Source organism: Elephas maximus, chromosome 9, assembly GCF_024166365.1.
Source record: "Elephas maximus indicus isolate mEleMax1 chromosome 9, mEleMax1 primary haplotype, whole genome shotgun sequence".
In the NCBI taxonomy this organism is placed as follows: domain Eukaryota; kingdom Metazoa; phylum Chordata; class Mammalia; order Proboscidea; family Elephantidae; genus Elephas; species Elephas maximus.
This window is the reverse complement of record NC_064827.1, coordinates 110815299-110841850: the sequence shown is the minus strand read 5'-3', so window position 1 is coordinate 110841850 and position 26552 is coordinate 110815299. Positions and strand designations below refer to the sequence as shown.

The 26552-nt window shown below is 38.6% G+C and overlaps 2 protein-coding genes across 4 annotated transcripts in view; one reads left to right on the top strand and one right to left on the bottom strand.

Moving 5' to 3' along the window:
- The window catches only part of CENPP (centromere protein P), a 381210-nt gene that overhangs the window by 89969 nt on the left and 264689 nt on the right, over nt 1–26552 (bottom strand). The gene's annotated exons all lie outside the window — the stretch shown is intronic.
- Nucleotides 1–26552, top strand: part of ECM2 (extracellular matrix protein 2) — a 42805-nt gene that overhangs the window by 3046 nt on the left and 13207 nt on the right. Inside the window, exons 2-9 of one of the 2 annotated variants that reach the window (XM_049896114.1) lie at nt 1687–1996; nt 5951–6139; nt 8616–9158; nt 11355–11470; nt 13230–13365; nt 19027–19184; nt 21702–21841; nt 23394–23720. In XM_049896114.1, coding sequence (XP_049752071.1) covers nt 1711–1996; nt 5951–6139; nt 8616–9158; nt 11355–11470; nt 13230–13365; nt 19027–19184; nt 21702–21841; nt 23394–23720 — 1895 coding nt within the window. In that variant the 5' untranslated portion in view covers nt 1687–1710. The remainder of the gene's footprint in view (nt 1–1686; nt 1997–5950; nt 6140–8615; nt 9159–11354; nt 11471–13229; nt 13366–19026; nt 19185–21701; nt 21842–23393; nt 23721–26552) is intronic. The other variant, XM_049896115.1, reaches the window with a different exon arrangement.

Here is a 26552-nt window from a genome sequence, read left to right as displayed (position 1 = left end):
AACAAACAATAGAAATAAACCCACAGAGGATTCAGAATATGGAGTCTTTAGACTCAGGCTTTAAAACAAATGTGATTAACGTGTTCAAGAAAATAAAATATGAGATTGAGAATTTCAGCAGAGAATCAGAATCTATAAAATGGACCCTCTAAAACTAAAAAATGCAATAATAGAAATAAGGAAGTCAATAGATGGGTCTACTATATTTTAATGCAAATAATGTGCACCTTCTATGTTTGTTTGCTACCTGCACCCTCCCCCTTGTGAGGTATTTTCATAAGTACTGGTATTCCAATTTTTTTTTTTACATGTTGCTTTTAAAAAATTAGCATAGTGCACTTATGAACATACCTTGATGGGGGAGGGAGTAGTTGGCAAACAACGTAGGAGGCACACATTATTCATGTAAAAAAACCAAAAACCTGTTGCCGTGGAGTCGATTCCGACTCATAGCGACACTATAGAACAGAGTAGGACTGCCCCATAGGGTTCCCAAGGAGCGCCTGATAGATCTGAACTGCCAACCTTTTGGTTAGCACCCAAACTCTTAACAGCTACACCACCAGGATTTCTAACCTTATAGGATTACCAAATACCTTAAATTCTCATTAAAAGATGACAGCAGGAAAGCTTTTGCCATCCTGGGTCATTAAGATGCCTGGGGTTTCAGAGTCTCCTCCACACTACCTAAGTGTATAGAGAAGGCCCTCTATTCAAGAGAAGATTGACGGTGAGGGAACTCAGGTAGAGTGCAGTGAGACAAGAGCTGACCAGTAGGGTGAGAGTGGGGATGTTGACCAAAGTAGGCCTGAAGTTGCTAAAGCTTCAAGAGGCAGTGAACTGCCGAAACCTCCTTTTGCAGCACTAAGTGTAGGTCAGGAGAGCTTTGCTGTATGAACCCTTTGACTCCAACCCCTGCCACCCTAATTTTACCAGGACCACCTGTCTGACCACAATGCTGCTACTGCACTTAGTCTTTATCACTAGGAATAACTAAATATTCATTTCTCAAATACTTTTTTCAGCTTGTCATGTGCAGGGCTCTGTGCTGTTGTGCCTCTATAATTGATGCTAGTTTACTGTTATTTTAATATGGTATAATCATGCCCCCCCCCAAATTATAAAGTTAGAGAATAAACAAACAAAATAGAAGAGCTAGAAAAATGGGTTGTAGGTGATGCTAGTCAAAGAACAAATTGTCAAACAGGTGGAGAATTATTTCCTGAGTAATCTCTGAAAACCTACAATGCAGTGGTCGAGACATGGGTCAGCAAATTATGGCCCAAGGGCCAATTCCAACCCACTGCCTGTTTTGTAAATGGAGTTTTACTGGAACACAGCCACACTTACTTGTTCACATATGGCTGCTTTTGCATTACAATAGAAGAGTTGAATAGTTGTGACAGAGAACATCTGGCCCACAAAGCCTAAAATATTCACTATCAGGTACTTGATGAAAAAAAAGTTCAGTGGCTCCTGGTCTAGAAGTAAACATACCAAAAGTGTTTTGATTCTGATTGAAAAACTCTAAATTCTGGTTTTTCTACTACAGCATATAGCCCATCTATTGTATATGTGTTATTTCTCAAAGACTTTCTTATTAAGTCACAAGCAACTATAAGTCAATTTCAGAGGTAAAAATTTAGTTACCACTAACTTCAAAATTGTGTTTGATTCTCATTCTAGAAATTGGCTGGTGACAAATCAAACATGAAGTTTGCAGTTTTGTTTTCTTTTTTTCTGCTTGTTACTTTTCATGCTGATTTTGGACAAAATAAAGAAACTAGGAAGCAAGGGAGAAAGATGAATTACCGAAGATTAAGGAAAAGTTCCTCACCCAACCACAGGTCAAACAGACAGCTTGGGGTACAGCAAACAGATACTGTTACACCAGCCACAAGATTTCCCACTGCTAACTTTGGTTATACTATGGATGAAAACTTTGAATCCTTTTCAAGTATTACTGGAGAAGAAGCAAGCTATAATGTGTTACCAGGTAAGAAAAAAGTATGAGAGAGTGTGAGAGAGAAGAAAGAGAGAAACTCCATATAGATAATTTGCAAAAGAAAAAAAAAAAACCACAAAAAACAAATGACTCCAGATTATTACAATTTCATTCACCTATAAAGGTAACTTTTAAAATAATTTAAAGAATGATTTATGGAACAATACTTATAATACAAAACTCTTGGGAAAAGAAAAAAAATTACTTATCCTACAACTATTACAACTATTCTTATAAAACCACAGTTACCATTTTGGTTTATTAATCATAATACATAAATATTAAATTGTTTTCTTATTTATAATGATAGATCTAGAGCACAGAGATAAATTATTTGGATGATTCTATGCACACATGGCTATTACACACAGCCTTCCATTTAAACTTTCCTTGCAGTTTTTCCTCACCTCTTCCTTCACCCTCCTTGTTCTCCTATTCCCCCATTTCCTATTTATCTATGGTTCTCTTATTTTTGCTTTCCCTTTTCTATGCTTTATCTTCTCTTACAATTCTTTCTTTGGGTAATATTAAGGCCCCAGATGCACGAACTTGGGAGCTTGGCTATTTGTTTCCTAGAGAGCCACAGAACATAGGAACTTCCACACCAAATTTAGCCTAGTGGGAGAAGAGGAGAGCATGACAGAAAGAGACCAACACAAAAAGCTGAAAGAATTCAAGTATGTTTAGAAGTTTATTCCATTACTGAAATTACCTTAAACTCTCATTCTTACACCTTAAATTCTCATTTTTATACTCTCATTATACTGTCAATGCCTATAGGGTATTTTATTAGATTTTTGAAAAATCTTTTTGGCTGTAATATTAAAATAGTAATTTTAAATGTATCTTTTTGTTTCAGTTCCTTATCAAGAAACTAATAATACATGCATCCAAACAAAATATAAGTAAATATAGTCTCACTTCAGTAGAGAACTTTGTCATGACCTTTCATTTCAAACCACTGAATTGATTTTGTATAGAATAAACAACAGGTAGTCCCCAACTTATGATGGGGCTCTGTTCTGATGACTGTCATAAATTGATTCTGATGTAAGTCAAATACCTTTTTTTTTTTTAGTTTCCATAGCCTGCTATATGGTAGCATTTTGAATATCATAACACTGAACATCTTTGAGTAAACATCTGAGAATGAAATGATAACATCAGCAAATTATGTGTTGCATCACTGTATGTAGTACATATTACTAATGATAAGATGTACAAAAAAACCCAGAGAGTAGTAAGTGTGCTTGGTCGTAACTTGAATATGTCATAAGTTGGGGACTACTTGTACCGAATTTCTAAAGGCTCTTTCAAAGATTTTAACTAGGCATTTAAAAAAAAAACTAGTATTTAATGGCCCGTGTTTTTCCAGGTTTGGCAGAAAACAGCAATTTATATTATAGGATATGTCGTCATTAAATAAAACTTTAAAAGACAAAAGAAAATATCACTATATAATATTCTGTGGCCAATAGTTTCATAGATTATGTCAATAAAACCAAATGCTTCTGAATGATATTACTTCCATCAAATAAACAAGAATAGCATACAATTATCATGAAACCTACTCGAAGGCACGTAAGAACAACCATCATGAAAGTAGGCAGATTAGTACACATTTACAGCATGAGTGGGGAAGGAGAATATGGAGGCAGAGAAATCAGTTTAAAAGATATTATAATAATAGCATACACATAGCTGCTAGAAAATGATGAGGTCAATTTCCCTAGTTAAGGGGAAAGATGTCCCAGCTATAACGATAGAAAATAAAAAGGCTAAAAAGTACTGTGTAAAATGTGATCTCAAATGTTTAAAACATAGAAAATATAATTCAAGTGGTATGCATAAAAAAGATTAGAAGACGTATACTAAACATTTCTGAATTGTCTAGGACTGTTTTCCAATGGTTCTAAGCTACTTTTTTTCTAATTATGGCAAAATACCCGTAACAAAATTTGCCATTTTAAAGTGCACAATTCAGCGGCATTTAGTATACCCACAGTGTTGTGCAGCCATCACCGCCATCTAGTTTACAAACATTTTCATCACCCCAAAAGAAAACCTGTACCCATTAAGTTGTCACTCCCCATTGCCTTCTCCTCCCAGCCCTGGCAACCGCTAATCTGCTTTCTGTTTCTATGGACTTGCCCACTCTGGATATTTCATATAAATGAAATAAGAGAATATGTATCCTTTCTACAGTTCTAGCTCCTCTTATTTGCATAGTTGATCCATTCTGAGTTAATTTTACATATGGTGGGAGTTAAGGGTCCAGCTTCATTCTGTGTGTAGAAATCCAGCTCTCTCAGCACCATTTATTGAAGAAACTGTTCTTTCTCCATTGAATGGATTTCGCACCCTTGTCAAAAATCAATTGGCCAGAGATGTATGGGTTTATTTCTGGACTCTCAATTCTATTCCAGTGATCTATATGTCTATTTTTATGCCAGTACCACACTGTTTTAATTACTGTAGTTTCATAATACTGTACTTTTATACTGTAGTTTTGGCCTTCTTTTTTGAGATTGTTTTGGCTATTTGGAGTCCCATGCAATTCTACATGAATCTGAGCATTAGCTTTTCCATTTGCGAAAAAGGCTGTTGAAATTTTTATAGGGTGTATTACTTTTATGGAAACCCTGGTGGCATAGTGGTTAAGTGCTACAGTTGCTAACCAAAGGGTCAGCAGTTCAAATCCACCAGGCGCTCCTTGGAAACTCTATGGGGCAGTTCTACTCTGTTCTATAGGGTAGCTATGAGTTGGAATCGACTCGACAGCACTGGGTTTGGTTTGGTTTTGGTATAGTACTTTTATAGCCAGGACAAAACTTGTATATACTTTTTTCCTGGAGGTGACAGAGTGGGGTGTAGAAGGGTGGGCTTAGTCTACTGCAAGTATCCAAATGAGAGATAGGTAAAGCCTGAACTGGGCTGAGACAGTAGTGAGGGAAAAAGAAGGAGACAAATGTGAGAGCTCATTTGGGGATGGAATTTGGAGACAGTGGCTCATCAGATGGAGGAGATTTATCAGGGCCGACAGCTGGGGCAGAAGGAAAATATCCCTCTAGTATGCTCCTTGCTCTCTAACAGCCTACTTAGTTGATACACATATCTGCAGTCCCAGAAGCATGTATTCTTATCTACAACTCTGTATGTACAGAAGTGAATATGCTAAAAGACACTGCATTGCACACTTTAAAAAGGTGAATATTGTGGTATATGAATTATATTTCAATAGACTAATAATAAAAAACCCTGAATCAAAATGTAGTTGCAATGTTTCATTGAGAATTCAATGTCAGAAATGCCACAAAAACATGCTGTGTGGTCCCCTTCCCTACCTGCATTATCGAGAAGAGTGGGGTGTGGGCTCATCATTGGTGCTGTCCCAGCAGCAAGCACTGATAGAACCGCGTGCTGTGCCCCTTCTGAAGTTGATGTGGCCGTATAACCTGCCTTAGCCAATAAAACAAAACACTCCAGAGCACATATGTGGTTTGCATCCTCTCAGTGTTTAGGGCAGCTTGCTTTGAGATGAAGCCGTTGTCAGGGTTGCCAGGTGACTTACCGTGAGCAGAACCCCTGTGTTTCCACCTTGGAAACAAAGTGTGGATGAGAAATAAACTGAGATTTGGGGGTTGTTTCTTGCTGTTTTATAACTTCATCTACCTTGACTGATACAAGATGGAAGTGGAATTCAAGGAGCCCAGTTACCATGAGGAGGTTACTCTCATGAGAGGGGTAGAGAGGAGATGGGTGTGAGAGGCATTTCAGAGGGTTATATAATAAGGCATGTCTACCCTACGCATGAACGCACAAAGAGCACACTTCTTGCGTGGTTATGTCAGTTTGGCTTCATGTCGTGCTCATTTCTATGCACAGTTGCTAAAACTCACATAAGAAATTGAACGTATTCCATGTGTGTTATTTGTGTTCTTCTAGGAAAAAAGGGGCATTGCTTGTTCAAGGGGATGATCATGTACAACAAAGCTGTATGGTCCCCTGAGCCTTGTACTATCTGCCTCTGCTCGAATGGAAGACTGCTTTGTGATGAAACCATGTGCCACCCTCTGACGTGCCCCAAGACATTTACACCGGAAGGAGAATGCTGCCCAGTCTGCTCTGATACTGGTATAGAGATTCTGCCAACACAAAATATCAAGTGTGATTTAGCCTTTAAATTCTATTTGCTTTTATTCTGACACTATCCATTTTTACAAACTAGTCATCAGGGCATTAGATTTTGGCACAATGCTGACAAACAGAAAAAATATTTGGAAAAGTGTACGGTAGGGGATAGAAATCAAAGATCTTGGCTTTATTGCTCCAGCTCTGTCAGCCAGAGTGAACTTGGATCAGATTACATTCCACGTTTGACTCTCTTGGGCAATACGTGTCAGCTTTCAAGATGCAGCAACAGTATTTTCTATGGCTAGTGTTGTGTGCCATCGAATAGATTCCAACACATAGGGACCATATATGACAGAGTAGAACTGCCCCCATAGGGTTTCCTAGGCTTTACAGGAGCAGATAATCTTTATGGGAGCAGATTGCCAGGTCTTTCCTCCTGCAGAGCCACTGGTGGGTTCAAACCCTTGACCTTTCAGTTAGCAGCTGAGCACTTAACCATTGCGCCACCAGGGCTCCTATAAACATACATATGTGTTGATACACACGCATATAAACATTGCTGAGCTTTTATTATGTGTTAGGGTCTCTGCTCAGTGTTTTACATGCATTATCTCACTGAACCCAACTCAACGTGGGCACAATCATTACCCTCATTTTAAACGTGCAGAATTCATGGTGAACAAACGAGGAGTGGTTTCTATCTAATAAGAATGAAGCCCCAACTCTCCAGTCTGTCCCCAACCACTCAAAGCTAGTGCAGGAAATTGCAGGCCATTATTCCCTGGATTATCTCCGGGTAATAAAGGAGCATGGCACGGCCTGGGAGCAGTGGTCTCTTGTGGTACTTCTATACACAGGAAGGTCATACCCTATGGTTTTATTGGTGGTTTACTAATTCTTATCAAATGACGGCATGGGAGGGAGACCTACATCTTACTTTATCTATGGATACTCTAAGAAAAGACTAATCAATGCCTTATGAAAATAAGCAAATAAATATTTGTTAAATCATTAACGATGGGAAGGACAGGAAAATTTTCTATTGTCTCTAAGGTAAATTATTCCCATGCACACAGTATGACCACAAGGGTAGATGTCTACAAAAGTCTCTTGCCGGGGAGAACAATTAGAATACTGAGCAATTGTATTTTGCTTTATATTACTAATTAGTTTGCTAAGGTATTATGATTTTTAAAAATGTTAGAAAATTAAAGTGTTTAATGGAACTGATTCTTTGGAATAAAACACAAGGTATGAAAGACAAGATTCAGAAATTCTCAGATATTTTTCAAAGGATATGAAATATTCTTGAAATGCTGTGGTTATTTTTTAACAATAAACTTGAATATATAGGAAAGATTTCAAATGCTTGAATACGACAGCATTCATTTTCTTTCACTAATTTTTCCCATCCCTTTTTGCATGTTCTATTAAAAAAATTTTTTTTTATTAGAGATGTGAAACTGTAACTCACAGGTGTTATAATATATACTGAATTGATATCAAGAAATTTCTTCAAATAATTATATTTTCTAATTTCTTTATTGGACTAATTCATGTATAGTATTAAATGAAAGCAGGGACATGATAAAATAAATGTATAAATTTTGATGGAAGAAAACCTAAGTAACTGTGAACTCAATTCTCCCTAGAACTCTTCCTTTGGAGGGTGAGTTTGGACTCCAGTCTTTGTCATGTCTTCCCAGCTTTCTGCCAAAAATGATAATGGCTAAATATAAAAGTAGACTAACTCTCTGCTATTATCCATTCTTCTCCCATCATCACGGAATAATAAAAAGCGTTAGTGTGCATATGTCTAAGATAAAGCACCATCACTAAGTCCACTAAGCTGCTAAGTCTCAGGTAGTAAAAATGACTTCAGTAGAGTCTAGGAGGGAAATGGGGAACTTTTTACACTTCTGAATACCAGAGTATACTAGTAGGTTTATGGAGGTGAAAGAAATAAAATCAGATAAAAATAATAGCAAGTCTATAAACATCAGCTGATTTCACTACCACAAGCAAGTAAAATATATGTATGTTTCACATTTTTATGTCTGCTGACGGTCTACAAATTCTTATATCAGTAATAGCCCTAATGAACTGAACAGTATCTATTATAAAGGTATGACATCTGATTATACTGTCATCTCACAATAGGACTGCTTACCATTTTGCATCATGTGGCAGTATTATTCCCTCTTTAGTTATTAGGCAGCATAGTATTTTAGTGAAAATAAGTATTTAGACACAGAGGCCAAAAAAAAAAAAACAAAACAAAACTCTAAGAGATGTTAAAAAATAGAAATAAAGTTACTATTAAAACTTTTCAAGCAAAAATTTCAAGATGTACTGCATCATTAAATTGCACTCAAATACTTGGAGGGAATAATATTTACTAAGCTTATTTTCATTATTTTTCCCTTTATTAATATCATCAACTTGCCTCTGCTACCTCCTTTTGCCTGGCTATTAGTCTCCTATTCCTTGTTCAGTGGTATAGCATTAAATGATAGAACTGAATTTTCTGGTGATTCTTCAGAACAAAGTGAACCTACCGCTTTACTTCATAAGCAACTGCCACCTACCCAGGTGGAAACGGACCAAGTATTAAGAAAAGAAGCATTTCAACCTGAGGAAGAGGGAGATGAAAAAATTAAAGAAGATGAAGCTATGCAGCCTCAGGTTCGGGGGAAATTGCACACTGAGGAGGAGAGCAGAGAAGAAGAGCAAAAGCAGAGATCTCAAGAGGAGGAGGGGCAGGCATATCAACATCTAAATCAAGGAAGGGAAGAGGAAGAGGAAGATGAAGAGGAAGGGGAGGCAGATGAAGAAGATACTGTCAGAGGAGATGTCTTCAGAACGCCCTCTCAATTCCCAATACCTGCTCCTCCTAGAGGCACACCGCCTCTGCCAAGCAGGTGCTCTCTGTCTTACAAGACCATAAGCTGCATAAATGTGGAGCTCACACAGATACCGCCAATAACAGCACCAGAAATAACAAGGCTGGAGCTGGCTGGTAAGAGACATTAACTTCTGTTTTATTTTGTGCTATAAAAGTAAATGACATCTGATAGTCCTAAGAACATTATATTTCAATTTCATAAAAATATAAATCGACCCCGAATAGACTAATTTCATGATCTTCAAACATATAAATAAACTCTGCAGAAGAGATGATAGGAGCTTAATGCAGAATAGTTATAAAGCAAATTCCTCCAAATCAAATCATGATTTTTCCATTGGCCTTTTTGTTTTTAAAGTCTGCTTTATTGAAGTATAATTTGCAGAGTACAACTTATTTTTAGTGTACAGTTCCATGAGTTTTGACAAATGCATAGTCATGTAACCACCACCACAACCGAGATACAGAACATTTCCCCCAAATTCCCTCATGCCCCTCCCTTCACTGGAAACATCTGACTTGTTTTCTGTCCCTATAGTTTTGCCTTTTCTAAAATGTCACATACATAGTGCCTTTTCAGTTAGGCTTCTTTCATCAGCATAGTTCTCCTTTGTTGCTAAGTAGTGTTCCATTGTATGGATGGATCATGGTAACCAGGGGACATCTGGGTTGTTTGACATTTGGAGTGATTATGTATACAGTTGTTACGAACATTCCTGTACAGATGTTGGCATGGACCTAAGTTTTTGTTTCTCTAGGAATGGGATTGCTGGGTCATATGGTAAATGTATAACTATGTAAGAAGCTGCCAGGCACTTCTCTAAAGTGGCTGCACCTTCTTACCAGCCACGTAGATGAGCTTTCGCTGCCCCATACCCTGGCTAGCACTTGGTATGATATTATTCGTTGTTTTCCCCATCATTTTACCCATTCTAGTGGGTATGCAGTGGCTCAGACCTTTTGCCCATGTTTTTATGGGATCAACTGGAGGGTTTTGAATGGAGAAATGTCACGATCAGATGTGTGCCTGAGGTTGGCTGGAGGGGAAGTTGGACCAGATTGCGTGAGCCTGGACATTCATCTGGGTGACAAGGTCCACACCATGGGTGGCCCGAAGATGTAGGGGTGAGAGTCTGAATGGGGTTCAGAGTGCACTTCAGGAGGAGGGTGAGGCCTTGTGCTTCCGTGCTCACCACTGACTTAGTTCAGGGGCCCTAGAGGCAGACCCCGAGATGATAATTTAGGTGTCATTTATAATTGGTAAGGGAATGGGGCCCATTGACATTTTTAAACTCTAAAATGTATTATCATTGAGATGAATACTCAATAGACAAAGTTCAATACTTTTGACCAAGAATGGCCAGACTGAGGATACTCCCAGTGTCCAGCTGACGGCAGCTTTAATGCCCTTTCCTGCTATCAGGCCTCATGCCTAGTGATCCTTTGGATCCAACAAGGCTCCCTGCTCCTTTGGCCTGTGTGTCAGGTGCACTCGGCTTTAAGGAAACCTTACTCTTGAAATCTAAAGTCTTACGAAAGATAAATGACCCATGGTTGATCACATTATCAAATCTTGGCTTTACAAGATCACTGTATTTTTATAGTATTACTACTTCTGGTAAGCTCATTTTTTTGTGTGTTTAAAATCATCAACTTCTATACTTGGCTAATGTAAAAAATACACACACACACACACACACACACACACAAACCCCCATAAAATTAAAGCATATAGAACTTTTGCAGATTGAAGATAGAACAGAATTAAAGACAAAAAAAATCACAGAGGTGCAACATTAGATCAGGAGTGGAATGAAGAGATTATCTTCCCAACCTTCTTATTTAGAGAAGGAAACCAATGCTCAGAGAGGGTAAGTAATGTCCCTGAGATTTCATTGATAAAAACAGCATCACATTTCCAGCCCAGGATCTAAGGAAATGTCAATTGGAAAATATGAAGAACTATAAAAATCAATTCTATACACCTTCCAGAAATACATCTTTGCTGTATAATGTATAATGCTAATAGAATTGTCAAGCAGACCACAATCTGGCTGTTTTGAGCCAGAGGCTTTATCTAAAACATGATGTACCAAAACAGAGCAAGTTTTAAGGAGAAAAATTTGACTATGTAAAACAATTTAGTTCCAGTTTTGTTATTTTTCTAAACATACATTTGTTTATACCGTATATATTCTATTTTTGTTCTGAGTGTTGTTTTCTACTCCAAATAAAGCTCTGGTTACATATATGTATGCATACGTATGTATACGCACATGCATCTATAACATAAACTGCTGCTTGTCCTAGGGAATTCCATCACTTCCATTCCAGACGAAGCATTTAATGGATTACCTAATTTGGAAAGGCTTGATCTGAGCAAAAATAATATCACTTCTGCAGGCATAGGCCCCAAAGCATTCAAGGTAAAAACATTTTGATCTGATCTGTGAATAACAATATATTTAACCTGTTTTCCTATATGACTTGCACTGGCTATGTTTGGAGGTGGGCAAGGGAAGAAAAAACAAAATGTCGATAGCTAAGAAAGTTTCCTCTCTGATGAGCCCTAAACTGTATTCAAGTTTTATCCTGAATATAGTTTGTTGTTCTACATATTTCTAGTAGTTTTTCTATGCTTCATTCTTAGGGCACCAACAGTAGCATCAGTGACAAAAATAATGTTTTGAATTTATGGAGTAGCTTCTCCCCATGTAGCCGAAAAAATGTAGAAATAGGGTTTCTTAATCCATAAAGCACTTCCTGGCAATTAAAGAGAGCTCATCTGGAAACTCTATCGACATTTTTCAGGCCAGCAAGACAGAGCATCCTTATTTTTGTGCAGAATACTTCAGCTGGAGGGGATGCTGGAAAATCAAATGGACTCAGACAAAAATTAGCATGGGGATAGGCCAGGGAAAGAAGAGGGGAAGAGAGAGAATAGGAAACAGCATAGACTAAACCTTCAAAGGAAACAGATTTGACTAAAAACAAACAACAAAAAAAAAAAGGAAGGAGAGAGGAGAGGAATTTCAGAGAAACAAAGGCAGAAACAAGAGAGGCACAGTCTATGTGTTTAGACAAGTACACGTAAATGCATGTTCTTTAAAAAGCCGTAAGTAAAACACGCTATATCTCACTAGGTCAAACTTTATTCCCTTGGACAATCTTCTGGGTCTTCCAACCACTCTTTGGATGAATCTCTGGCCCCTTTATCTCCAGTTCCTAGTTTTCATCCAGATTCTAGGATGGCAGTAAGTGAGCTCCAGACACTCGAGCTACTGCCACAGACCAGCAGTATCTGCCAAAAGCTGTCTATCCACCTTCCTGATAGAATGACGCTGGTGTTAGGGGTTAGGGAGTCCATTTTCTATATTTGACCAAGAGGAAGATATTGTAGAAGTTAGCTCCTTTTCTCATTTTGGGATTCTCTGTCCTATTCCAAAATAATTGAAATTTGAATATATGACCACTGGATAGGGGAATCCCTCCACGTGGCTCCCCTAACACTGCCCAACTACAGCTTTCCACTGCTGGTGCTGGGCAGGCTGGCCTGTGAGAGGCAGCTACACACCAGAGACTGCGCTTTCCAGACAACCAGGATATCAATCATATAGAAATGGTTTGCACTATTTGTTGTTCTTCATTTTGAAAATTTTTCACAATAATTAGTGCTATTTTATGACACCATTCCTACTTAGGATAGGAAACTGAGATTTACAAGTAGGTTGAAAGGATTAAAATAACTGTCTTAATTGTTGACAGTGATGACACATTATGGCATGATTTAATTAATGTTATGTCTGCTGCTATTAAGATGAAAAACCTAAGAGCTAGCAAAGTATGATCTATCTAGTGACTAGAGTAGCTTCTTCTTGCTTACTAAAGATGCTATATAATATGGATAAAAAACACCAAACCTGTTGACATTGAGTTGATATCAACTCATAGATACCCTATATAATAACAATATATCGGTAGTGGGATACAAAGTCATAAAATATAGTTACCTTTCAGGCCATTCTACCTGGCAGGGTGAAAATGGGGACTGCTCATGTGGCCCCAACATGTAAGTCAATACAGTTTTGTGAGACTTAACTTACTACTTCAAACTGACCATTATATAAGACACATGTCTGTAGATTTGTAACCAGATAAAAGGGTAACTGAAATTTGCTTTTTAAGCTTCTGAAGAAGTTAGTACATCTGAATATAGATGAAAACAATTTGATACAGATTCCTTCAGAATTGCCATCTACATTAGAAGAGCTTAAAATCAACGAAAACAATCTCCAGGCTATCGATGAAGAAAGTTTATCAGGTATTTAACATTTGATTTTTCATTACAAGTTTCCATGTAACCTTCCTTCTATAGTTGTGTGGAAATTTTATCTACAGTACTATAAATATGTAAATATTGTAAAAATATACAAATGAGTAGCTAGTGAATTTTTTTAGGCCATTTTACTACTAAAAAAGTTGATAAAACTTATTTTAACTGTTGACTGACGCAACTTCTTAAAATGTAAGCTACCTGTTGTCTTAAAAAGCACCCTTATCATAAATAAAACTTTCAAAGATTTCAGGTTATCATCATCCATAATATAACTGTACTATAAATCCATAATATTCTAATAGTTACACCACATAGTCCTCAAACTACTGTGTGTTTTAATGTTGCATCTGTATTTATGTTTGTGCTGTTTTATTTCCTTAGGTGGTAACTGAGAGTTCCTTGATCGTAAGAGGCATTTATTAAAATTTGTCCATTGAATCTCCTCTATCACTCTTAAACGTACCCCACCCACAACTCTCCCTGCCTCTTTACATTTTGATATTTTAATTTGTCATATGCTGGAACCTAAAACCAAGCACATGAGAATTATGTATAAAATATGAGTAAATGCGCATTAAATAAGAGGCTGAGATGCTATCCTGCAACAAAAGGTCATGAATTTCAGTACATAAACGTTACGGTAGTAACTTAAGTTTGAAAGCTTTGCTTGAGAGGGCTTGCTCTGGTACTTCCTGCACTCTTAGGTCAGTGAAAAACGGCTGTATTCACACCATGTGCCGAGTATGAACAAATGTTTGTATACACTGTTATCACCATGGCCTGGCTGTCTGAGCGAACAGGTTCTAGTGAAGTTGCGGCCATATTCTATACATTTGATATTGCTGAACTGACGCTTTTTACATTTGTTTCTTGACCAAATTTGGAAGATTGAAAGTGTCATACTGTGAACTCTGTATAAAAGAGGTATTATTACATTTAGTTTTTCACTTACTCCTAGCTAATATCTTTGATTATATACACTTCTTTAAGACAAAGACTGCCTCATTTTTCATTTTCCTAACAGTCTATTATGGATTGAATTATGTCCCCAAAAAATGTGTGTCAACTTGGTTAGGCCATGATTCCCAGTATTGTGTGACTGTCCACCATTTTGTCATTTGATGTGATTCTCCTACGTGTTGTAAATCCTACCTCTATGATGTTAATGAGGCAGGATTAGACCAAAAAAAAAAAAAAAAAAAAAAACCCATCGATTCCCACTTAATAGTGACCCTACAGGGCAGAGTAGAACTGCCCCACAGGGTTTCCAAGGAGTGCCTGGTGGATTCAAACTGCTGACCTTTTGGTTAGCAGCCGTAGCTCTTAACCACTATGCCACCAGAGTTTCCCAGGATTAGAGGCAGTTACATTAATGAGGCAGGACTCAACCTACAAGATTAGGTTGTATCTTAAGTCAATCTCTTTTGAGACATAAAACAGAAGCAAGCAGAGAGTCAGGGAGACCTCACGCTATCAAGAAACAGGAGCCAGGAGAATAGCACATCCTTTGGACCCAGGGTCCCTGTGCTCCTTGATAGAGGAAGATTGATGACAAGGACTTTCCCCCAGAGCCAAAGGAGAGAGAAAGCCTTCCCCTGGAGCTGGCACCCTGAATTTGGGCCTCTAGTCTCCTAGACTGTGAGAGAATAAATTGCTCTTTGTTAAAGCCATCCACTTGTGGTATTTCTGTTATAGCAGCACTAGATAACTAAGACACAATCTAACATAGCTCTTGCGATGTAATGTTCAATACTTTTTGTTTACCTCATTTGAAATATACTTATTTTACTAATGTTAATAAATCAAGCCTTTAAAGGAATAAACCAATTCAGTTATTTCCTTCTACTCCCAAAAAACTTCATAGGGTTTAAAGGAACAATGTACTTCTGGTAATAGGAAAAGAACAGTAACAATGAAAATTGCTAAATCTGAGGAGTACATAGTTATGGAAATACTCAATTTCTAGATGGTTTTCAGAGTACACATGAAAAACATTAATAAATACAAATTTTGATGGGCTTCGTCATAGGGAAAAGTTATTAGAAAAGTCAACTTCTCTCTGCTGGGTTAAACAGAAACCAAAGAGAACACGTAACTTAAAACAAGTATGTTACTGAGCTATATGTGAACTGTATATGAAGATCACATTCCTAGCTGTATTTTCAAATTAATCATTATAAAATGTGCCCTCAAACATCCATGAACTGCTTCTCTATCATCTCCTTTAGCCCACTCTTTTCCTTCACACACAAATGTGTCCACTACATCCAACCTGTCAAATTGCAGTCTGTGGTAAACTGGCCTCCTCTCATTCCCCTCCCCTCCTGCCTCCAAAGTCCAAGTACCACAGAGGCTTCCATCCTGCCCAGTTCAGATGCCAGTAAGAAGGCTCTCTGTTGTCATCTAGCCCAGAAAACTCCCTTCTGTGCAGCTAAGGCCTCTTCGTTTTTTTATTGTGGGTTCTCAGTCCTGCTGTAGTATTGGCCCGTGAGGTACCAGGTTCTCATTCCTGGTCTAGTGCTGGGCCCTTAGGTGCTGGGTTCTCAGTCCTGCTCTAGTTCTGGACTCTCAGGTGCTGGGGTACCAGGTTCTGTGTCCTGCTCTAGTGCTGGCCCCTCAGGTGCTGAGTTCTCATTCCTCCTCTAGCTCTGGACTCTCAGGTGCTGGGATCTTAGTCCTGCTCTAGTGTTGACCCTCAGGTGTTGGTTCTCAGTCCTGCTCTAGTTCTGGACTCTCAGGTACTAGGGTGCCAGGTTCTCAGTCTTGCTCTAGTGCTAGCCTATCAGGTTGTGGGCTCCTAGTCCTGCTCTAGTGCTGACCTCTCAGGTACTGGGGTGCTGGGTTTTCAGTCTTGCTCTAGTGTAGGCCCCTCAGGTGCTGGGTTCTCAGTCCTGCTCTAATTCTGGACTCTCAGGTACTGAGGTACCAGGTTCTTAGTCCTGCTCTAGTGCTGGCCTCTCAGGTGCTGGGTTCTCAGTCCTGCTCTAGCTTTGGACTCTCAGGTACTGAGCTGCTGGGTTCTCAGTTCTGTTCTAGTTCTAGCCCCTCAGGTGCTGGGTTCTCAGTCCTGCTCTAGTGCTGGACTCTCAGGTACTAGGGTACCTGGTTCTTAGTCCTGCTCTAGTGCTGGTCCCTCAGATGCAGAGTTCTCTCTTGATTGTTCCAGTTGCTGGCAAGCCAGCAGGCAGTGAGGAGGGTAAGGCCAAGCACAGATCACCACCCAAGCTGTGGTTCTGTTCTCTTTCTGTGTGGAAGCTATTAGCTGGGCCCACAGTTCTTCTGTTCTCTCTTTTATGACAGCTCTTCTTTTATGACCCTTCAGATGGCAGTTCCAGAGAAGTGGAGAGGAGGCATATTCCAGGGAGAGAAAACAGCATATACAAAGGAGTGAAGAAATGAAAGATTTTGGACACCCTGGGACTGCACGCAGCTCTGGGCATGATGCGGGGGATAGCAAGGGATGGGTGTGAAAAGACAGAAAGAACCAGATAAGGAAGCGTTTTACATGCTGTGCTAAGGGGTCTGAAATTGATCCAGTAGGAGAGGTAGAGTCCACTGAAGACCTTTAAGTAGGAGAGGGACTAGATGAGATTTGCATACCCAGCGAGGAGAAAAGGAAGGTCATTAAATATGAGGGAAAAGGGCATAAAAGGTAGAAGTGAGGGAGAACAGGAGAAAATTGGACATGCTTCCAAAGTTTCCTATCTTCATTAATGAGTAAAACAAATCAAAATGCATTATCATTGAGGCCTCTCTAGCAATGATCATATGTTGTTATCTAATAAGAATATTGATATGATTGGTGTTCTTATACATGTGTATCAACACCTATGAAACCCTCACAAATGGAATGACTTCCTGCCTATTTCCTGCAAATGAATCCTCCTTTCAACATCTACCTCATGTCTAACCTACAAGATACCTCCTCTCATTCCACGCTATCTTCTGTGTGTGTTGTTACCTTATGCTACCTACACATACAATATACAAATACAGACTAAATACAAAGTAATACATAATATCATGAATTTGTGTTGTGTATAGTTTCTCGCTCTGTGAGGTCTTGTAATGATGACCAGTTCCCTTCTATTATCTATTTTTCAAAGGAAAACTTTTATTATATTTCAAAACCTCAAGGTACTAGAGGTACTAGACAAGTATACTGGATTCTCAGTACTTTTAGTTTTGGAAATTTAAGAGAATATAAAGGAAACAGAACCACTTATCATAGTTTATTAGCTGGCCTCCCTACTTCCTGTCTTTTAGCCCTTCAATGCTAAACTCCACCATCTGAACAATCTTTTTTAAAATTTAGCTTTGGTCCTGCCATTCCCCTACTCAAACTTTCAGAGGCTGCTTGCTACCTAGCAATGAAAGCCAAACTAGGTTGCCCAGGGTACAGGAGCCTCCACAGTTTAGTCCCACCCTAATCACCCAAGATCCACTCCAGGTTTGGTTTCTTTTCTCCCACTTGAGCACATCCATGGAGTTCTGAACCTACATGTGTTCACTTTGTTGTTTCATTTCCTTCCATTTCTATCTAAATCTTTCTATCCTTAAGAGCCTAGCTCTAGTCCTACTTCCATTAATTTTTCTCTAAGCACCCACATCTATACTGCTATCTCCTCTTTGTAATCTTTCAGCATTTATTATCTGATGGAACTGTCTTTTGCTCTTGCTTCTCCAACTGGACTCTAATACAGCTAAGAGAGGAGTGGAGTTGCATATAGCATATAGTGCAATGCCTGTGACTTGTAGCTGAATATGAAAACTTCCCCTACCCTGGGAATCTTGATCACTGAACAAATACAAAGCCACACTCTGAAATATCTGAATTAGATGCCTCTGGACATCATCACTGCTGAGCTGTCCATTCATCTTTAAGCTTTCTATCGATCTGGATCATACCACTCCTGAGGCCAGTAGGAAAAAAAAAAAAAAGTCCATATAAAAGGCCTTTCTTGGTCGCTCAGCTGAAAGTGTGGAGAATTTCAGATTATCTTCTCTTCAAAACTTTTATGTGGCCGTACTCTATACCAAAAAGTGAATAACTATGATGAGAATTCACTGCTCTGCTTTATTGTTCTAACTCCCTTATCCAGAGGTTAAGGGTCTGCAAGAAAAGAGTGTTCCTTTCTATGTCCTAGAAAAAGGAATCACTCATTGTATTAAACCCCAAATCATTCCCTATTATCCTGCCATCTCATACCTACATGTCTTTGTGAATGTTTAGAATAACCTTCCATAACCTTCTACTTACCCCAATTTAGCTATCACTGCCTCTGTGGTGATTCTCCTGACTCTTTTTCCTATCTCTCTCTTAACTTCCTCTGACCAAAAGAATTAAAAATATCACCATCACTATCCTCTCTATTTTGCTTCTTCTCCTTATGTATACTTCCACCACACAGCACTCTATTTATTCCTTTATAGGCCTGCACTAGACCATGCATTTAGTCCTAGTTAACTGAGCCTTTGGGATTTACAAAGTGCTTAGAAAAGGGCTCTACAGTGGGACACAAAGAAGCTACAAAAGAACCCTTCAAATAAATTGAATAATTTCATATGACATTTTGAAAGGTTATAGAAACTTCATGGTTTTTCAATTACCCTAATATTCCAATAATTTTATTTTATTTTTAATAGGCTTAAATCAGTTGTTCACTCTGGAACTGGAAGGAAACAGTCTCAGTGAATCCAACGTCAATCCTTTAGCTTTCCGACCTCTGAAGAGCTTACACTACCTGCGTCTAGGAAAAAACAAATTTAGAATTATACCACAGAATCTTCCTGCTTCTATTGAGGTATAAATATTTTTCTTCTTATGTTTTAAATGTTTCATATTTTAAAAGCAGTACACTACAACACAACAAACAAGTAACATTTTAAAAGACTTGTGATGCATATTAAACTGTAGTATATGGGTGCTGATATACAGAATTTACTATAATCTGACCATTGTTTCCTCTTCAAACGATATAAAATTATTAATTGAAATTATAATACTGGTAGAGACCACTGATTAAGTGAAAAATGGTCCCACTGGCAGCTCTAGGAGAGAATGGGAAAGGGGAACTAAGATTTCGAACAGAAACCACAACTTGCAAAAAGGACCCTGCTTCGCAAGATAGTTACTAAACTGTACCAAACCAAACCCATGATGTTTATCACAAACTAAGCTTAAGCTTTTTAAAAATACCGGTTTGTTCAGGCCCATATGTTCCAAGGTAAAACCACAGACAAACTGATTGAACAGTAACTCTGCATGGACTCACGGGTTCCAGAGAGAAGATCAAGTACTGTTCTAGTAGCTCTGCTACTTACAAATTTTGACCAATACCAGGACAGCCCTATGACTAATTCCAGACCCCAAAGCCCGAAACCCTTTTTAACTCACCCCTTTGGAGATTTTTAAAATTTTTTTTGGAGATGCCCCACAGTTCCCCATGGTGTGTGGTCTCCTTTGCTGCAGCAAGTAATAAATGTTTGGCTGATGCGTGTCAACATTCCTCATTTGATGCATTTAAAAAACCATTCAGAGCGTCTATAAATATTGCCAGAACCCAATTAGAAGCCAAGTTTCTTTGTCTGAGTCAGTTTCTGCCATACTATATGATCATTCAGCCAGACGTCAGGGTGGAGTTTACCGTGGCTGTGGCCCCAGTGAGCCAGACTAGAGGTTGTCTTTTGATCTTATGCTACTGCCTTAGGTGCCCTCCTTTTTTTCTTATTTCCAAATTAAAAGACAGGATTTATCAAAATCTTAAAGATTAGCGGCTCTAATACCTGGCTTTACATCAGAATCATATGAACTAAGACATAGAGAGTCCTTGGACCTATCCCAGTCAGGCAGAATCAGGTTCCTTGGAAAGTGGGGCCAGAAATTTATAATTTCTTTAAAAATTAAAATTTTAAATAAATAATGTATGCATATGGTAAAACACACACACACACACACACACAAACATACATGCAATATGATAATACAAAAGCAATGCCTCTCTGTCCCATGTTTGAACTTCCTGTCCCTGGTTTTTCTCTACAAAGGATGCACTCGTACTAGCTTGGGAAATCCTCCCTCCGACACACACACGTGCATACATTATAAATGCTTCTTAAAATCTCTGCTCCACACTTTCGCCACTTAACTATGTATCTTGAAGACAGTCTCACATCTATATATAAAATAACTTCCCATTCTTTCCTACAGGCAGAGTTTTCAATGTATGGATGGATTTATCACAATTTATTTAACTAGTCTCTTACTGAGGTACATTTAGGTTGAAATACATACTTTTAGAAAGTTCAGGTTTGGGAACCACTGATCTAGTTTAATACCGTCAATATTCATGAAAAGCAAAGAACTGGAAATTTCTTTATTCATTTCTAACAAATACCAAAATTAAGTGACAAAGAGGGGGAAATCACCATAATATGAATAGAAAGTGACACTGAAGATATATGCCAGTTCCACTTGTGAATTACAAAAACAGTACAAGGAGAATTTTGTAGCTCAAATCCTTTAACGAAAAATTTCCACTAATGCCAACTACATTTAATTTGAAGGCAGTTACCTGTTGAAAAAACCCATTGCTGTTGAGTCAATTCCGACTTATAGTGACCCTACAGGACAGAGTAGAACTGCCCTGTACAGTTTCCAAGGAGTGCCTGGTGGATTCAAACTGCTGACCTTTTGGTTAGCAGCCATAGCTCTTAACCACCATGCCACCAGGGTTTCCAAAGCTACTAATAATTCTAGCAAACTTCATCCTGATCTTAAATTAAGATTCTTTTAATTAATTTAATTATAATATAAGTGAGTCTAAAAAATTCAGCCTAAAAATATATACAGACAGTGTGGTATATAGTGGGAGGCTTGAGTTAGGATGAGTTTCTCTCATGCTTAGTCACGTAACATTAGGCAGGTCTTATAATCTCTCCAAGCCTGACTTTCTCTACTGCTAAATGGAGATCATAGTTTTCTACCAACCTTCTGGAGTTTTGAAGTCCACATGAAAGAGTTTATGTGAAAAACTTTCGTAAACTAGAAAGCTTTATACATTTATTATAGTATACTCTATCTTGCAACACTGGCTAAAAAAATAAAATTTACTTAACTCCATAAGCATGTCAAATGGTGCATTTTATTTTTTTAGTTAGAAAATTTGACATCTTAAAAAATATGAATTCACTTGAAAGAGCAGCAGATGAAACTTTAGATAATACTGAGAATAATCACATTAGCTATTTTAGTCTCTGTGAAACTGAATATATTTATCAACAAAAGGAAGAAAAATAATAGCCTTTTCTCTTAATTATAGGAATTATACCTGGAAAACAACCAAATTGAAGAAATAACTGAAATTTGTTTCAATCATACCAGAATGATAAATGTCATTGTACTTCGTTATAATAAAATTGAAGAAAATAGGATTGCTCCTTTAGCCTGGATAAATCAAGAGTAAGTATATAATACAATTGGACTGGCTTCGTCTAATTCTTCCATTTGCTCGTATTTAACAGAGTGTACAAGTTGGGAGTGGTAAGTGAAGGAGGTGACAGCGAAACATCGAGGGGCTCTGACAGATAGTCCTTTCTTATTTAACCCCTCCCCACCCTATTTAGTCAGCCACTTCATGGAGCTTCCAAACTGTTAATTATATTATTAGTGTTAGGATATCTATGGTTACTGCTACTGCTACTATCATTATTACTGCCTCTTGCCAGTACATGGCACTACCCTACCACATACCAGGTACAGCCAGAACTGACCCTAGCAGTTTGAACTTGGAGGTCAGACCACAGTGGTAAAATGCCACTCTAGTTTATGTCTACCTCTTAGGGTGGTCATGAAGTTTAGATGAGCTATCCCTTGCACACAGTAAGTAAGCTTCTATCCATGTGTTCATTATCCTAATCATTAAATGGAAGCACCAGGCTTCAGAGCCCAAGCCTTTTCTCCTATACCACGCTGCCTGTTTCTCCATATGATTTCTTTATTTCAAATCTTAAAACGTGGACTGAAGAATGTTTGGCCCAATGGTGGGAGCAGAGAGTAGACTCCTTTGTTCTGGGAGGCTGCAGCACTCAATGAAGGGGCAAGGCCGTGGAGCCAGGCACGTTAGGACAGGGAAAGGACAAGCAGCACAGTCAAGACTGACTCAAGCCCTGCCAGCAACTCTGTCCCCGTCCCCTAACAGAGAGGGCCTGGAATTATGTGTGGGTTCATGTGAATGATGGATCATCATCTGAGCAGCATAGATGGGGACATTTGGTTTTCAGAAGTAAGATGGAGAGAAATGAATGAAAAGAGGCCTTAGAGCCAACTGAGTTCAGGGAGGGCAGGGGAGTGGAAGGGCGGATTGAGTCCCTTGTGCATAGAGGAGACCGGTGTTCATCAGGTGAAAAGAGAGAATGGGACAAAAGTCCTAGGGGACTCAGGGTAAGGCTCCTGAAACAAGCAAGGTCATTCTCCACATTTCTCAGACTTTCTGCTGAATTAGCAATGTTTTCTAGATCCCCCAGTTTTATCACAGGTCCTAGGTATGCCAAGTCATTAAATCAAATGTTGAACAAAAACTAAACAAACAAACAAAAATGATCCCTTCTTCCTGAACCAGAGACAACTTTAGAGATAGGCGATTTGAGGTCAGATGGGACTCTTGGATTTCATTTCTGATTAAACTGTTTGACCTTAGAGATATCTCGGGGACCTCTTTGAGCCTCACAATTAACCCCCAGGGATTTAAGAGTTTTTCTCTCCTGAACTTTGTTACTCCTCTCTAATAGAACTCAAAGTACCTGGAGAGGCAATAAAATGCACTGGTAAAAACATGAGTCTTGTAGCCTGACAACCCAAGCTGGTTAAACATCCAAGCTTGTATTTAGAATCATTACTACAAACTGAGTGCTTTTAAGAAAATGGACTAGCATCAAGACTGGCCTTGTTAAAATTTGGAGTTCATGGTCACTACCCTGATGTTCCCAACTGTTTACTTTTTCCATTGCTGTAGAAATCTCGAATCGATTGATCTCTCCTACAACAAGCTCTATCACGTTCCCTCATATCTACCAAAGTCTTTGCTGCACCTAGTGCTAATTGGGAATCAAATTGAACGGATTCCTGGCTATGTGTTTGCTCACATGGAGCCCGGCCTGGAGTACCTGTACCTGTCATTTAACAAGCTTGTGGATAATGGAGTGGACCGTGTATCTTTTTATGGGGCATACCATTCTCTGAGAGAATTATTTCTGGATCACAATGACTTCAAATCTATACCACCTGGGATACAGGAAATGAAAGCACTACATTATCTGAGGTTGAACAACAACAAGATACGGTAAATTTTGGCTTTTTCAAGTATAAATTTAAATTGTTGGGGTTGACAAAATATATGATTAAATGATCATGACATGATGTCTGGGATTTACTTTAAAATACCCCAGCGAGGGAAAAAAGTGATAAACAGTTTGATTAAATAAGACTGACAAAATGTTAGTAATTGTTGAAGCTGGGTATTATGTACATGGGGATCCATTATAATTTTTTCTATTTTTATATGTTTTTGCCAATTGCCATAACAAAAAAAAAAAAACAGCATAATTACATAATGCTCAGAACCTTAGAGATGGGTTCAAATGAGGCCTTACAGCAATAAAAAGATTATGGGGCTACTCCCAGCCCCACATATAATTTAAAAAATATGAATCTGTAAAACACAAAGCCTAAATACATATATGCTAAAAATAAAATTGCTTCTATCTAGATTTTTCTGAGGGCATAATTCTGAAAAAATCTATTGAGTCTCAACTTTCTTCATTTAGGGGGATGCATCTTTCTGTGTGTTCAGTCATTTAACTATGCCCAGATATCATGAATGTCTTAAAAACTGATCTGGAATACTTTGCTAGTGTCCTAGTGGCACAGTGGTTCAGAATCCATCTGCTAACCAAAAAGTCAGCAGTTTGAATCCACCAGCCCCTCCTTGGAAACCCTCTGGGCAGTTACACTCTGACCAACAGGGTCACTATGAGTCAGAATTGACTTGATGACGATGGGTTTGATTTTTTTTTTTTTTTTTTGCTTTTATCACTGGTAAAGGGATACAGAGAGACAGGAACACTAAGATCTTTTTGTTTTGTCACTGAGATACCCCTTATTCTTTTCCCACTCTAAAATTCCAAATACATTTAAACTGTAACAAGGACTTATAAAGGGCTGGGAGAAGAGGTGGAAGTGGGGAAGGGTAGGAAATAGACTGGTATGTGTACAGCCAAAAAACCCAAACCCATTGCCATCAAGGGAGCATATGGCAATATAGTCCATTTTTGTCTGTAAGTTCTACAAATTGCATATGATTGCTTGTAATATACTTATTAATACATCAATTCTCCTAGGACAGAAAATTTTAGACGTTTTATGAAATGTGAAAGAGATTTGATGAGGTAATAGTAGAGTATGGATTCTAACTAAAGCCATTTCAAAGGCTTCAAGATTATAGAATTAATTTCTTTACTGACCCTGTTGCCCCAATCTGTGAAAGTCCAAAACCAAATCCATTGCCGTCAAGGACGATTCCAACTCATAGTGACCCCACAGGACAGAGCAGAACTGCCCCATAGGGTTTCCAAGGCTATAAATCTTTATGAAAGCAGACTGCCACATCTTTCTCCTGCAGAGCAGCTTGTGGGTTCAAACCCAACTCTTCGGTTAGCAGCTGAGCACTTAACCTCTGTACCGCCAGAACTCTTTCTGTGAAATACTGTGATAGAAAATTTTGACATTTCTATTTAATGCTAAGAAACTAAGGGTAAGGACAATTTGTTTTCTATTAGAGGTCGCTGATCTAATGAAAATAGTTTGATGGCCACCCATGAAAAAATTAATTTAGAATCGATCACAGGTAATTGAACTAACTACTACATGAAGAGAAGATATAAAAATTCTCAGTCAATAATTACTTTAAATATACTTTAATACCACATTAAAGCCATTGAAGGGCACAAAAGAAAGGAGATAATTAAAAAGGGAAAGAGGGCCTTCTGTTTCCAGACAAGACAGAGTAGTCACACTTATTCCCATTCTTCCCACTAAGTACAGCTAAAAACTCTGGACATTACATGTAAAGCAAATACAAGAAGTGGAGAAAAGGCAAATCAGCTAGGGACCTCAGGGCTTTAGAACAACACAACAGTGAGTTCCTTGGGTTTTCTTTTGTCTCATATACCTCAAAATGGTAGCACCTTGGAAATGACAATGGGAGCAGACAAAACTCCAAGAAAAGTCTACTCTCTTTAGACAAAGGACTAATAAAGGGGATAACTAGCAAGAAAAAAAGTTTTAGACAGAAACCACTCTACTCCAGCCAAGCTCCATGGAAAAAGCCATGGACCCACCCCCATACCTGTCAGCAGAGGTCTAGTGGGTAGCCTAGTCTTCCACCCTCACCTGGCTGTAACGCGGCACACATGCAGCACACCCCCTTATCACTGCCAGCATATCAGAGAAGACCAAGTTGGGAGCAGAAACTTTCGACCCTGCACAGCAGTAATGAGTTTCTCTCCCCCACTTGCAGTATTAGTGCAGGCTACATGGGGAACAGTAATGGGACACCCCTCTTCTTCCCAGCCAGGGAGATGTCATCAGCAGAAGCCTAGTGGGGAACCTGAACTCCCAATTCTGCCAGCTACAATGACGCACTCTCCCCCACACCAAGATGTCAGTGAAGGACAAGTGGGGAACCTGAATCTTCACCTTCACCTGAAAGTAGTGAAGCAGCAGCTCCCTTACCCCACCTGCTTGATGTCAGAAAAGGCCTGCTATAAGACACAGTTCAAATAAGATCCAGAGTCTTATAATACCCCAAATGTCCAGGATACAATAGGAAATCATGCATCATATCAAAAACAAGGAATATTGTCACTTGAATGAGAAAAGACAATCGGTAAACATCAATACTGAAAGGACACAGATGTTGGCTTTACCTGACAAGGATTTTAGAGCAGCCATCACAAAAATGCCTCAAAGAACAATGACAAACACGCTTGAAACAAAGGGAAAAAAGGAATTCTCTGTTAAAAAAGAGAGAAGATATAAAGAAGAACCAAACGGAAGTTTTAGAACTGAAAAATACAACCAAAATAAAATACTACATGAATGGGCTCAATAGCAG